Source organism: Bos grunniens, chromosome 4 (genome assembly GCF_055505025.1).
Source record: "Bos grunniens cultivar Pamir isolate PY7600 chromosome 4, Bosgru_T2T1.0, whole genome shotgun sequence".
NCBI lineage: Eukaryota > Metazoa > Chordata > Mammalia > Artiodactyla > Bovidae > Bos > Bos grunniens.
Window position 1 is genome coordinate 54648704 of NC_141168.1, and position 14766 is coordinate 54663469.

At 44.8% G+C, this 14766-nt stretch overlaps 1 protein-coding gene across 19 annotated transcripts in view; it reads left to right on the forward strand.

Moving 5' to 3' along the window:
* The window catches only part of MINDY4 (MINDY lysine 48 deubiquitinase 4), a 118300-nt gene that overhangs the window by 20903 nt on the left and 82631 nt on the right, over positions 1-14766 (forward strand). Inside the window, exons 6-7 of one of the 19 annotated variants that reach the window (XM_086398453.1) lie at positions 1767-1924; positions 5568-6324. The exons of the other annotated variants lie outside the window; for them this stretch is intronic. Coding sequence (XP_086254579.1) covers positions 1767-1887 — 121 coding nt within the window. The 3' untranslated portion in view covers positions 1888-1924; positions 5568-6324. Of the gene's footprint in view, positions 1-1766; positions 1925-5567; positions 6325-14766 lie in introns of those variants that run through there. 19 annotated transcript variants of the gene reach the window in all.

Sequence of the window (14766 nt, forward strand, 5' to 3'; positions counted from 1 at the left end):
GGCTCCTTGGGCTCTGAGTGCGGCTGGTGAAGTGGGGGAAGTGATGCTAGTCATTCCACCAGGGAGAAAATAGCCCAGAGCCCACACACTAGGAAGCTTTGGGGAGATTTCTTTGGCTCTTACTTCTTCTCAAGGGTCAGGCTGATATGGTACAAGAGAGGTTGGAAGCCGGAGGTATGATAGTGAATCAGCTCCCACGAGGCTCCTTAAGGGGCAGTTTTTTAAAACCCTATCCCGAGTCCTTCTCTTTTATTCTTTCACAATGAACCTTGAGGATTCCTACACTGATTGATTTTTGAATGTTAAACCAACCTTATATTTCTGGAATAAAACACACTTGGCTATCATATATTAATTTTATATATTGTTTGATTTAATTTATTAGTATTTTGTATAGGGTTTTTGTATATAAATTCATGAAGGAGACTGGCTGGCAAATTTTCTTTCTTGGAACAACAGCCTTGTCAGATTTTTTTATCTAGGGTATGCTAGAAGTAGTTCTTCTTCTTTTTTTTTTTTTAATAGTCTTGAATAGTTAGTGTAAGATTGGTGTTATTTCTTCCTTAAATATTTGAGAGAATTTTCTGAGCATTGACTTAAAAGGTTTTAAATTATGAATTCAAATAAAAATTTTTAAATTAAAATTATCTTTTTTTAATGTTTTTAAAATAACATTTATTTCTTAAAAGTTAGCATGTGCATAATAGGAAACCAAAAAACACAAGAAGCAAAAAACAAAGTAATTCATAATCACAAGCAGTTTAGCATTTGTTTGTCTTTCTAGGTATCATTTGTGTATTTTCACAACTAAGCATCCGTTTTTATGTGTAATTAAACTTTTCTATTTCATTTTGTGTCAGTTTTGGCAAGTTGTATTTTTCCAAGGAATTTAACCATTTAATTTATATTTTAACTTCATGTATATAAAATTGTAATTATAAGATCATGGCATCTGGTCCCATCACTTCATGGGAAACAGATGGTGAAACAGTGGAAACAGTGTCAGACTTTATTTTTTTTGGACTCCAAAATCACTGCAGATGGTGATTGCGGCCATGAAATTAAAAGACACTTACTCCTTGGAAGGACAGTTATGACCAACCTAGATAGCATATTCAAAAGCAAAGACATTACTTTGCCAACAAAGGTCCGTCTAGTCAAGGCTATGGTTTTTCCAATAGTCATGTATGGATGTGAGAGTTGGGCTGTGAAGAAAGCTGAGTGCCGAAGAATTGATGCTTTTGAACTGTGGTGTTGGAGAAGACTCTTGAGAGTCCCTTGGACTGCAAAGAGATCCAACCAGTCCATTCTAAAGGAAATCAGCCCTGGGATTTCTTTGGAAGGAATGATGCTAAAGCTGAAACTCCAGTACTTTGGCCACCTCATGCGAAGAGTTGACTCATTGGAAAAGAGTCTGATGCTGGGAGGGATTGGGGGCAGGAGGAGAAGGGGACAACAGAGGATGAGATGGCTGAATGGCATCACTGACTTGATGGACATGAGTTTGAGTGAACTCCAGGAGTTGGTGATGGACAGGGAGGCCTGGCGTGCTGCAATTCATGGGGTCGCAAAGAGTCGGACACGACTGAGCGACTGAACTGAACTGAACTGAACTGATAATGTCTTCTTATTGTCTTCAGTCTTCAAGATTGTCTCTGTTTCCATTCCTGATACTGGTAATTTGTGTTCTGTTTCTCAGCTAGTTTTAGTAGGGGGTTGTGAATTCTATGCTTTTTCTTTTAAAGAGGTAACTTTTGGCTTTGTAGGTTTCTGTTCAGTTCAGTCGCTCAGTCGTGTCTGACTCTTTGCGACCCCATGAACCACAGCACACCAGGCTTCCCTGTCCATCATCAACTCCCGGAGTCCACCCAAACCCATGTCCATTGAGTTGGTGATGCCATCCAACCATCTCATCCTCAGTGTTGTAGGTTTGGTTTCTAATTTATTGATTTTCACTCTTTCATTCTGCTTTCTTTGAGTTTAGTTTGCTATTATTTTCTATTTTATTGATATGTATCTTGAATTATTGATTCTCAGCCACTTTTTCTTCTTTATCCCTTCTTCCTCCTCCTCTTCTTTTTGGCATTTCTGATTTTAATTTCTAGGGGGTTTGTTGACTGCTATTCCAGAATTATTTTCAATGTTTCTTACGTATATTAACTGCTCCCATTGAGTGTTTACTTAGTGCCTGACACTATACCACTTTTCATATATTATTATATAATTCTTAAACCAGCAAGAAGGTATTCCTCAATTTACAGATGAATCCAAAACCCATCATGCCTGTAAACACCATCTTATACTCTTCAGATTATTGTGTTTTTGTTTGTATGTGTTGTATATGTTTCAAGAAAGTGCATGTGTGCTCAGTCATATCTGACTCTTTACAACCCCATGGACTGTAGCCTGCCAGGCCTCTCTGTCCATGGAATTTTTCAGGCAAGAATACTGGAGCAGGTTGCCATTTCCTACTCCAGGGGATCTTTCTAATTCAGGGATCAAACCTGTGTCTTCTGAATCTCCTGCATTGGCAGGTGAATTCTTTACCATTGAATCACATAGGAAGCCCCTGTGTATGTTTTAAGCACTAGTAATTTACTTGCAGTGTTTTAAGCACTAGTAATTTCTGCAGGACTGGTATAAGATAGGCATCCTGGTTTGTAGTACTGCTGTTTTAATCATTTGCTGTGCATCTAATATGTGCCAGACATTGGTAGTACAAGGGAAGCTAAACCGATGTAGTCTATTAAGTCCCCTTGTGACCATGGATAAGCTGGGCCTACTTTGCTTAGACATTTTTTTGGCTAGTTTATTTGATACATATACATATAGAATTATTATAACTTTCTGTTGGAGAGACTTCTATTATTATGAAATTTCTCTTCATTTCTAGTAATGCTTATTGCCTTAATGTCTATCTAGGTATAGCTACCTCAGCTTTCCTTCGATTAGTGTTTTTATGGTATATCTTTTCCATATAGTCCATAAATATATATTTGTTCATATTTAAGGGTGCCAACTAAAAGCCTTTGGGGTTTACCAGGCTTTCCCCCTTTAAAAGCTAATTATTTAAACTGAACTAAAACAAAGCAGAACAAAAACAGGTGACCCATTTTTCCCACCTTCTACCCACCTCAGCCTTCTTTTGTAATATCTTTTAAAGCTACAAATTTCCAAGTAATGCTTTGTCTGTATCCCACACGTTAATACATTATATAATTATATAATTTAGTTAAATATTTTCTCATTCCTGTTGTGATTTATTCTTTTGACCCATGGGTTATTTAGACATGTATTGACTAATTAAAAGCCTTTGGGCTATTTTTCTGGTTATCTTTTTGTTGTTGATTTTTAGCTTATTTCTACATTGTTCATAATATATTCTCTATGATTTCAGTCCTTTTGATATTTGTTGAGATTTCTTTATGGTCTAGTGTATATTTAAAGTTTATCTCCTATGGGCAGCATGTATTTGGATTTTTAAATCTAGTCTGATAATTTTTTGCTTTAGTTGAAATAATTATTGCATTTGCATTTTCCTTTTGCTTGAAGAACTTAACTTTCTTTAGTATTTCTTTAACAGGTATGTTACATTTTTTTTCAATTTTTGTTTAGTGATGTCTTTATTTTGCCTTTATTTTTGAAGGATATTTCAATGGGTATAGAATTCTAGATTGGTGGTTTATTTTTTCAGGACTTTAAATATTTCATTCCATTGTCTTACCTTTGTATTACTCTTTTGAAGGTAGTGTGTCTTGTTTTTTTACCTCTGGCTGCTTTTTTCCCCGCCTCTTTTAAGATTTTCTCATTCTTTGATTTCAATAGAGTTACTATAATGTGCCTCAGCATGGTTTTCTTTGATGATTCTGCTTGGGATATGTAGTGAAGTGAAGTGAAAGCTGCTCAGTCATGTGTGACTCTTTGTGACTCTATGGACTACACAGTCCATAGAATTCTCCAGGCCAGGATCTGGAGTGGGTTGCCATTCCCTTCTACAGGGGATCTCCCCATCCCAGGAATCGAACCCAGGTCTCCTTCATTGCAGGTGGGTTCTTTACCAGCTGAGCTACAATGGGATATGTAGAGCTTCCTGCAACTTGGGATTGATATCTTTCATGAGTTTTGGAAATTATTATCTATTATCTTTTCAAATATTGCTTTTATCCCATTTTCTCTTTTCTCTCCTGGCCCTCCAGTTACACATAGACTAGATGGGAAAGAATGTTTTCCTATATTTTCCATCTTTTTTTTCCTTCTCTCTCTACTTTAATCTAGATATTTTCTTTTGCTCTACCTTCTGGTTCATGTTTCTTCTCTTTTGCCATGCTATTAAATACATATAATAAATTCTTAATTTAATTATTTGTCAGTTTTATAATTTCTATTTCTTTTTAAAAAATAGCAGTCTTTTGTGAGATTCTCCATCTTTTATTTTCTTGAGCATATTATTCACAGTGATATTAAAGTCCTGTTTGGTCACTTCCATATCTGGATCACCTATAGGTTTATTGATACTGTCTGTTTTTCTTTCAGGTTTTGATTGTTTTGTCCTGTTTCTTTGCATTGATGAACTGATTGAATTCCAGACATTGCATAGAAATAATTGTAGTGATTAATGTTGTCTGATTAATGTTATCTTCCTCCAAGAGAATTTAACTTTCTTTTGGTAGATATTAATCTCTCATTAGTTTTAGATTTTGTAAAATAACTTCTGTCATTTTTATTTGTCCCATAACTTTGTCCATTATCTTCTTTGTTGAACAGAAATTCTTAATTTTGACATAATTAAGAAATTTCTTGTTTGGCCTATGATTTGCATTTTTCTTTATTAAGTTCATTCTTTAGATTTCGCTGGTATTCTCTTATGTTTTTCCATTAACTTTATAATTTTAGCTTTCACATTTAGGTATTTAATCTTGTGTATTTGTTAGGCTGAAAGACTCACTTTTATTTTTCTCCATATATTCAATAGTAAGACAGTTTTCCTAGCATCACCTACTCTACAATTTGTTCTTTACCCCATAGATTTATGGAGCTGTCTTGATTCTTTTCTAAGTTCCCATAAAGATGTTGTTGTTGTTGCTAAGTTGTGTGCAACTCTTCTGTGACTCCGTGGACCGTAGCCCACCCAGCCCCTCTGTCCGTGAGATTTCCTAGGCAAGAATACTGGAGTGGGTTGCCATTTCCTTCTCCACCCATGTAGACATGGATCTGTCTTTGATCTCTCTGAGTTTCATTTTTTTTTTTAAATAAAAAAAACACATGACCATAGCTTTTAGTACTATGGCATTGTAGTTATAGCCTATTATCTTAGTAGGGTCAGTTCCCTACTTCTCCTTTCTTTTAGGATTGACAATACAGATCTTTATTCTCTGTTCACCCAACATGTCTAGCTTCTTTCTACATGAGGAAGAACTGGGTCATCCCCTTGCTGTAAAGGTCCTGCTGTCAACCCATCTCATGACTGTCTCTTTCTTGTCAATCAGATGTTCTGTACTCATAGTGGTTTTCTTTGACCAACTTCACCTCCACCCCATCACCTCTAGCCTATTTTATTGTTATTACAGCATCTAGCATTGCCTGAAATGGACTCTGGAGTCTGATGACCTGGACTGGCAAACCACCTCTGCCCTTTATAATAACTGTGGCCTTTGACCAGTTATCGGACCTTTGAAAGATAGTATGAACTTTGTCTTATAGGAAGAGGGAGGTGGCAGGTCAGCATGCTGCCACTGCCCCTCCCTCAGTACCAGGTGAAGCACAACTGCTGCTGCTACCGCTAAGTCACTTCAGTCGTGTCCGACTCTGTGCGACCGCATAGACGGCAGCCCACCAGGCTCCCCCATCCCTGGGATTCTCCAGGCAAGAACACTGGAGTGGGTTGCCATTTCCTTCTCCAATGCATGAACGTGAAAAGTGAAAGTGAAAGTGAAAGTGAAGTCGTGTCCAACGCTCAGCAACTCCATGGACTGCAGCCTACCAGGCTCCTCCGTCCTTGGGATTTTCCAGGCAAGAGTACTGGAGTGGGGTGCCATTGCCTTCTCCGGAAGCACAACTAGGAGTGTTGAACATGTGATGTGATCACAGCGTTGATCTTTATATCAGTAAACATTTTGGGAGCTTTGTTGTTTACCTTCTACTTACTCCCTGTATGTTGAGCACCATGCTAAACACATGTGTATATTATCTCATTTGCTCTTTAGGATAATCCATTGAGGTGGATATTATTAGTTTTTTTTTTCTGGTGGAGAGGGGAGTTTGTCATTAAATAGTATTCTCCTGAGTTTGGAACAAATTGCCCAATAAAACAAAAGGTATTAACTAGATTGGGGTAAAATGCATATCATCTCTGAGATTGATAATGGAAAGATAGAAGACACAGCAGACTACGAGTCCTGGTGTGCCCAGCGTGGGACAGACTTCCTCACCTCATCTCAGGCCCAAGCCACGTGGTGGGAGGGGTGGCCCTGGAAGAGCAGCTCCCTCCCAGAGGAGACAGGGTGCAGCTGATGCTCCTCTTTCCTTTCTTTCCCCAATTAGCCAATCAGACCAGACACACCTCCTTCCTCAGGATGGAGTGAATACAAAGGAGGAGAGGAAAGGTCCATGGGGTAGACCAGTAGAACTTCCTCCAAACACCCAGGACACTGTGGGAGCTGAGAACAAGCATCTTCCTTCCCCAGCAATTATTATTCCATTTTCGGTGAGAAAGCCGAGGCACAGAGGATTAAAGGAGCCTGTGAAGTTTCTGGGGAGATGCAAGTCACCTCCGTTAGGCGGCTTTGTGCTATTGGCAGCTACACTGCTCAAAGCTGTAGCACGCTTGGTTTGAAACCAGGGCCAAAGTAATCCCACTTGATAAATCCCAGAGGACACTGTCTCCTGTCCTTCCCAACCCCTCTCCAGCAGTTCTGTCTGCCCATCACTTGTTTTTTTTTTATTCAATTCAGTAAACATAGGTCTAAGTTCTAGTGTGTATAAGATCCTGTGAACTCTTCAGGTAGAGAGTTGTATGCATATGTAGTTCTTGTAAAACTGACAAGGGGCAGTGAGAGGACAGCAGACCTGGCTCATAGGCATGGCACATGCTCCATCACTGAGGCCTAATGAAGCTGGAGGGAAGGTGGCTACTGGGGGCCTTTGCTGGGCCTTGCAACATCAGGTTCAGGGATGGCCATGGATGTTATACCTGGGGGCGGGGGCGTTAGCATGTGTCCTGGGAGAGGGGACAGGTGGAGGACAGGACCTGCTGAGATGTCAGGGAACATGCATATCTGTGCAGTCAGGCCCCTTCTGACCCTGGTTCCTGAGATCTGACTCAGTTGCTGAAGGAACTATTTTCTGCTTTGATTTTGTTTCTTTCCGGTGTCCTTTGACTTTAGAAGATACTTTAAAAATGTGTAAATCGTCTGGGCTCTCACAGTGGGGGTTGTGGCTGTTTGGGGCCACCTGTCATTTGTTGCTGGCTTATCAGGACTGCCTTGGTGTGTTTCTCTCACCATCAGTCAGATCTGCTGGGACTCTGGCCCTGACCGAGGTGATCCTGTAACCCTTGCCTCACTCTGCCTCTTCTACACGTTTGCATGTCTTGCTATCACCTACACGCCTGGCCCAGAGTAGGCCCTCTATAAACCTCACGTGCAGTACTAAGAACATATCTTCCAATTCTTTATGTACAAGTCCCAGAGCTCACTGTTTGAAGCCTGCAGTTCCCCAAGTGGCACTTGGGGAAGGTTGATAGTCTGGTTGGGAGCAGCCTCACGCGTGGTGCTCACAGCACTCTCTCGGGGTACGGTGGCCGGTCATTTGTCTGAGTCTGTCAGAGTGAACCCCTGGGCCTTCTCATGGCCACTTGTACCATGCTGTGGTTGATTTTCTGCACATTAGTTCAAAGCACAACATGCCGGATGTTTGAAAATAGGAATTGTCTTCCACTTACGTTTTCCAGATGTGTGTGGGCTGTGGAAGCTGCAGCCGCGTACTTTTTGCCCAGTCTCCTTTGGAACCATGGGTGTAATCAGGGTCAGGAAGTTAAAAAAGCACTGTTGGCCTCCCTTGGGAGTTCAACCCATGGCAGTGGCCGCAGCAGCAGTATCTAGGTTCTGAAAGATAGAGATCAGAATCGAGTCTCATTGGGCTAAAGTCAAGGTGATGGCAGGGCTGTGTTCTTTCTGGAGCCTCTAGGGGAAAAGAGGGTGACGGAGATTGGATGGCATGACTGACTCAATGGACACGAGTTTGAGCAAACTCTGGGAGATAGTGAAGGAACAGGGAAGCCAGGCGTGCTATGGTCCATGGGGTTGCAAAGAGTGGACTCGACTGAGTGATTGAACAACAGGTGAGAATCTGTTTCCTTGTCTTTTCCAGATTCAGAAGGTCACCCACCTCCCTTGCTCTGTGGCCCGTTTCTCCATCTTCCCAGCCATCAGTGTTGGCTGTGTCCTTCTCAGGCTCCCATTTCTCTGGTTCTCCCTTTTCTGCCTTCTCCTTCCCCTTTGAAGGATCCCTCTGGTTCCATTTGGTTCCATCAGGAATATCCAGAATAGTCTGATCTCAAGGTCAAAGGACCAGCAACCCTATCTCCATCTGGAACCTAATTCCCTTGCCACGTAACCCAACATGCCACAGGTTCCAGAACTTAAGAAATGAGCATTATTAGGGGTGGGCATTAACCTGCCTGCTACAGAGGGCAACTGTTTTTTCTTGCAGTGTTTAAAATCTTTTTTGGTCTCCTTATGATGTTTAAAGTGCTTACTTTTAATCTCTCAGGTATCCCTTTCTACCACTCCCAGAAGAAATTGTGTTGTTTTCACCTTTTCCAGGCATTCTCCCCTGTTTGACTGTCATAAATGTCTCTCTCTTTTTCATGTGGGTCACCTGTGGAAAGGGAACCAGGAAAGCCCGGTCAGTCCCTGGGAGCTCCGGGATTAGGCGTGGAGAAGATGTCTGGCTCTGGGGCTGCTGTGGTGTGTCCAGTGAGCTCAGGGCAGTTGTGAATTTCCTGAACGCTGATGGATGTCACCTTGGGGACAGTGAATGTTTTCCCAGAAGGCAAGCTTAAAGAATGATGGGAATCCATGAAATTCAAGTTTAATTTCATTGGATTTTTTAAAAAAAAGATATTTTCAATTGGGTGTTTTAAAAGCAGAGGGGAATAGATGCTGCTTTAGGATCTGTCTCAATTCTTAACCTTATAGTTTGTCAGGGGTAGAAAGGTCCTTAGGATCCTAGCCCTTCATCTGGCAGTTGGGGAGCAGGGCTCAGGGAGCAGAGGGGAGATGACTCACTTGAGCTCTTGCAAGGGTCCTACAGTCTTTCTATAAGCTCTACTCTCACTGGCTATGTTTAGAGCTTTTGCTCAAAATGTGTATGACCCTTCCTGTTCTCAGTATAAGCCTCCCACACAATTGTCACCAGTCAACACATGACATTCCTATTCCTTATGCAGCGATTCCCTTGGTTTCAGAGAGACTTGACTTTAGACCCTAGTTCATGGAGTTAGTCCTCAAAAAATACACATCAATTCACAGAAATATTCATTTATTCAGTTAACTTATTAATAACTCTTTAATGAATGCCATAGTGTGTTATAGCCAGCTTGTCCTGGCTCACAGAGCCCATTGTTGCCATGTCTGATGTCAAGCTAGTAGCTTGAACTTGGTCATGGTAGGAGTAGTTGAACCATGTTTAGCTATGCGTGCATGCTTAGTCATGTCTGACTCTTTGTGATCCCATGGATTGTAGCCCACCAGGCTCCTCTGTCCATGGAATTTTCCCAGGCAAGAATGCTGGAGTGGGTTGCCATTTTCTTACTCCAGGGGATCTTCCCGACCCAGGGATTGAACCTGTGTCTCCTGTGTCTCCTGCATTGGCACGCAGATTCTTTACCACTGCACCACCTGAGAAGCCCCAGAAAATTGGCAAATGCTGCAAATTAGCATCCCCCTCACTCACCCTGGAGAGCTGATTAACTTCTGCCAGCACTCCACCTGTGATAGGCTCCTGTGTGCCAGACACAGTTCTATCCACTGGTGATTCCATGTGGATGAAACAGACCAAGTCTCTGCTCTCGTGGAGTGTATACTTCTGGTGGGGAGAGGCAGCCAGCATATCCACCCAACAGGCAAATATACAATGTACCTGTGTGCTGCAAGGAAAAGTATTAATAAATCAAGGAAGTGTGATGGAGAGCCCTGGCTTTGGGGCTGCTATTTTACAAGGGGTAGCTGGGGAAACCTTTTTTGAGAAGATGCATGAGAGGAGACCAGAAGGAAGACAGGGAACCAACTTTTGATCCCTGAAAGCAAATGTAAAGAGAGAGCAGCCATGCATAGGTCCTGGGGTTGCTTGTTCAGGCTGAGCAGAAGAGGCAGAGAGGAGGAGAGGGAGGGGGTGAGGGAGCAGGGGGATCTGGAGGCCTCTGAAGGTGCTGGCTTTACCTCTAGGTGATGGAGGAGCCTTTGGAGGTTAGGCAGAGGCAGGGCATGTGGTGACTTGTGTTAAGTAGGATCCCTCTGGTTGCTGGTTGGGGTTGAGAATAGATTCAGGAGACAAGGCTGAAAACAGGCAGGGGCGATGCAACCATCTTCAGGAGAGCTGATGGTGGCTTGAATCGGGTAGTGGCAGTGAAGGTGATGAGACATGAGCTAGAGGAAACACACACACACACACACACACACACACACGGATCTTCTGCTTTTTGAATTTAGTTTCATTCCAGTTCACTTTTACTAAAGACCTATATTAGTTAAGCAAAATAAATCCAAAGAGGATTTTCACTTTTAAGGCAAAGACAAAAAGTGAAAATAGTGATCAGTGCTTTGCACTGAGTCGTTGCAAAGGCAGCTTTCCCCGGGAACAGCCGCCAGAGTGGCACTACCAAGCCCGTTCCCCCGGAACCACCCTCTGCTCTGTGCCCGTGAGCCTCTGGGCTTGATCTCAGTTTGTTCTGTGCCCCTGTTAACAAGATGTGTCCTAAGGTCATTGCTTCTTGGCTTTGCCCCACTTCAGCCTAGGAAAGCTTTCATGGGAAGGCTTTACTTTTGAGTGGAAGGGGAACCTGTAAGTGGTTGAGTCAACAGGATTTGCCCATGGATTAGATGTGTGCATTAGAGAAAAAGAGAGGCAAGGATGACGCCAAAGTTTTTGGCTGAACAACCGGGAGATGGGGTTGCTGTTCCCTGAAATGAGGAAGACGGTGGAAGGAGCAGGGTTAGGTCATGGACGTTGGGGCACAGTCCATTGCCCACCTGTCGGGATATATTTTATCAAGCCAATTGTGTTTCTTTGTTAACTGGCCTCCCTGTGGCCTGTGAGTCAGGGACCTTGTGTCTGGAATCTGCAGATGTGAGCCGTCAGCTGTCCTGTGGTTCTTATTTCAGGCCCTGTTGATGCTGTTGTGATGCAACTGTGCATCAATTCTCTTCTCTTCTGGCCTCGGGGTCTAAGTGAAGCCGTGAAGAGGTTGTTTCTCACACCAGGACTGTTACTAGAGCCCATGTAATAGGATTGCTCACGGCTATTCTCTGAGGACAGTGAAAGCAGTTGTCTTGCCTTTAAATCGAGCGCTTATTTTTCCTGTGTTTGCAGGTAGAATGTCTGCTTTGGTCAGATCTCCAGCCCTTTCTGGTCCTCTGTGCTCCTGTCTGTAAGGGAAGGGATTGGATGGACTGCTCTTTATGGTTGTCTCCATCTCTGAGGACTTCCCTGGTGGCTCAGTGGTAAAGAATCCGCTTGCCAATGCAGGAGACATGGGTTTGATCCCTGGGTTGGGAAGATCACCTGGAAAAGGAACTGGCAACCCACGCCAGTATTCTTGGACAGAGGAGCCTGGTGGGCTCTCCGTCCTGGGGTTGCAAAGAATCAGACACAACTTAGGGACAAAAACAACCACCACAGTCTCTGTCAGCCCCTCATCCTCCATTTACACATGGCCTTGGATGTGTCCAGATCAAACTTTCACTTTATCTGAGATCCAGCAATCAGTCTTTTTGGCTGACCCCTGATGTTCATCTTGTGTAGAGAATGAGCATTCAAACTGGGTTCCTGTGCCATGGGAGTCCCTCCTGGACTGTGGGCTCCTCTGAGCTCTTGTAGTAAAATGATACAGGCAGGGCTCAGCAACCCAGATTCTCCTCCAGCCCTGAGCACGGGGATCTGTTGCTGGAGGCATGATGATCTCCTGTTCCAGCTGCAGGGTTTTGACTGGGAGGCAGGCTGGGTGCTACATGGCTTAATCCTGACACCTCTGGCCCCTTTGCCTGTTACTTGTGAATGATTTCTATCTTAGGTCAAAGTCCCAAGAACAGCTATTCTCAGACTCTGCTCCCTGGACCAGGAGCACGTGCATTGCCTGGGAATGTGTTAGGAACACAGCTTGCCTGACCTGCGGAATTGGAACTTTGGGGGTGACACCCGGCAGCGTATTTTAACAAGCCTTCCAGGTGATGGGCTGCAGGCCGAGTTTGGAGAAGCAGTGTCCTGGAAGCTCAGCCTGAGATGGAGGGTCAGGCACATGTAATCTGTCGGGGGTGTGCTCTCAGGAGAAAGGCAGTGAGGGACACATGCAAGGGCAGGGGAGGATGTGGGGGGCGGGCAGGCTCCTCCCGCAGGGAGATGAGAGTATGGACTGACCCAGAGCTGCTTCCACCTTTAAGCCAGGAGAGGGCCTATTTTTCTTGTGTCAGCCATGGGCTATGGGGGGCCCATACTGGGGGGCAGTATGCCACCTCCTGGCTGACTTTTATGGATAGGTCTCTGGCAATGGGTGCAGCTGTGAGCCGTTAGCAGCCAACGCAGACGGCAGCTGGGATGGGGGTGACCAGGCAAGGGACTCCTTGCATCTTCCATGTCAGTCCTCATGATTCCTTCTACACTCCCCCAGCTCCCAGTGGGATAATGGAAATAGACATTTCCAAAGCTTGCTCATGGCTCTCACCTCTGGGGTGAGGCAGGCCAAACAGGGATCATTTACAGGTGAGGAGACAAACTCCAGAGGGGCAGGCTGGAGTGAAATCTGATATAGGCCTGCAGACAGCCCCTCCCATTGAGACCCCTCAGCTCTCATTGTGAGAACACCGTGACCCATCACTGGCATCATAGCTGAACAATGCTCTGCTGTCTCAGACAGGATGTAGCTTTGAGCTTTCTTGATGTCCAGATCCGGCACTGGGGATGTGAAACGATGAGATGGCTCCCTGCTCTGAAGCCCATGCTCTATGTAATCGGGTGCTAAACTGTGGTCCTTGCAGAAGAGTGGAAGATCCAGGAGCAGATGGGGGCTCTGTGGACAGGGCAGGGCAGCCTTGGGTTGAAGAGGCTGCGTTTAATGCAAAAACCTCATGGTGAGCTAGTAACACTGGGTGAGGAATAGCTGTGATTAGCCTGCCTTGTTCTGCATGGGTCTCTGCAGCCTGGGCACAGCCACTGCCTGACCACAGCATCAATGTCCCTGTCTCTGTCAAAGCCAGTAGTCAGTTCCAGGGATTGGGTGTGACATTGGGTGTGCCCCGTCCGATTTTTGGGTTTTGCAGGAGAATGGACAGTAGGTGGCAGCAGACCCGCGTCAGTCTTCAGGACCCCCAGAGACTTTGGGTGGCCCTGTTGTGAGACCCTCCTCAGGCCCCTGCCGACGAGGATGACAGCGCACTTGGGTGGGAGACAGATGAATTCGATCCAGTCCCTCCGGTTCTCACCCTGCCCGGCCTCCAGATCAGGCCTGAGCCCAGGCCTGTTTGCGTCGTGAGAGGGAACAAATGTTTCCATCTGGGGCCTGGCAGAGGCTGAGCAGAGGATGTGGCATTTGCGGTTTATTGACTGTTCCCTCTATCCGAGCATCCCGAGTCTGACAACATCTGTACTGCCTGGGACGAGAATGGAGAGAATCCCATTTTCATTTGTCTCTGCACATTCTTTGGACTTTATGTGGGACTAAGGTTTGAAATTAGCTGACTCTTGAAACATACAACACACACAGTTGCTTTCCTGTGGGCCAGAAGCCCCGTGTAGACAGGCGGCCTGCCTGGGGCTCCTGTGCTGTGCAGCTTCCCCTACATGCTGACCCCGGGGACCAGTCTTCTGGGGTGGCACGGCTGCCTTTCACACTGCCATTGGTCCCTGTGCCCAGCTGGTTGTCCTTCCCACTTCTTGCCCACATTTACACAACACGTGCATTCCCCATCCACAGTGGAATGCCACTTCTGTCTCCTCCGAATGCTGGCCTCTCCCTAGTATTGCCCAGGAGAGTAAACATGAGAACTGACTCGGGCACACATTAAGGGCCACTTGGAGCCCTCCATGAGCGGGATTGACGCTCTCTCCCCTGTGCGGTAATTAAAGCTGCCACATACCTTCAGTTCTGGGGTTTCTGAGTTTCTTTGACCCAAAGCATCCCCCAGGGCAAAGAGACTTCTCCTGACTCAAATTTCCTTTGAGATCAAGAAAGTGTGGCTAAAGAGGGAAGAGAGGTTCCACCCCCCTCCTTGGAAGGAGGAATGGTCTCATTTTGTCCATCTCGACATCAGAATGGCAGCTCTGAGAGCCTCCCCTGCCCACGCCCGAGCCTTGCCAGCTCTGCTCCAGGCCCAGGTCCATGGCACATAGATGGAAAGATATTCCATGCAGGGGAAGCTGCTGCTGCTAGATGGAAAGAGGCCATTAATGCTCAGGGATAATTTGGGGGAGATGAGTGTCAGCAGAGGAGGTGTATGGAAACTCTTTATTTCCTGGATGCTTTTCCTTCCTCATTCCAAGATGCTTATCAGCTGG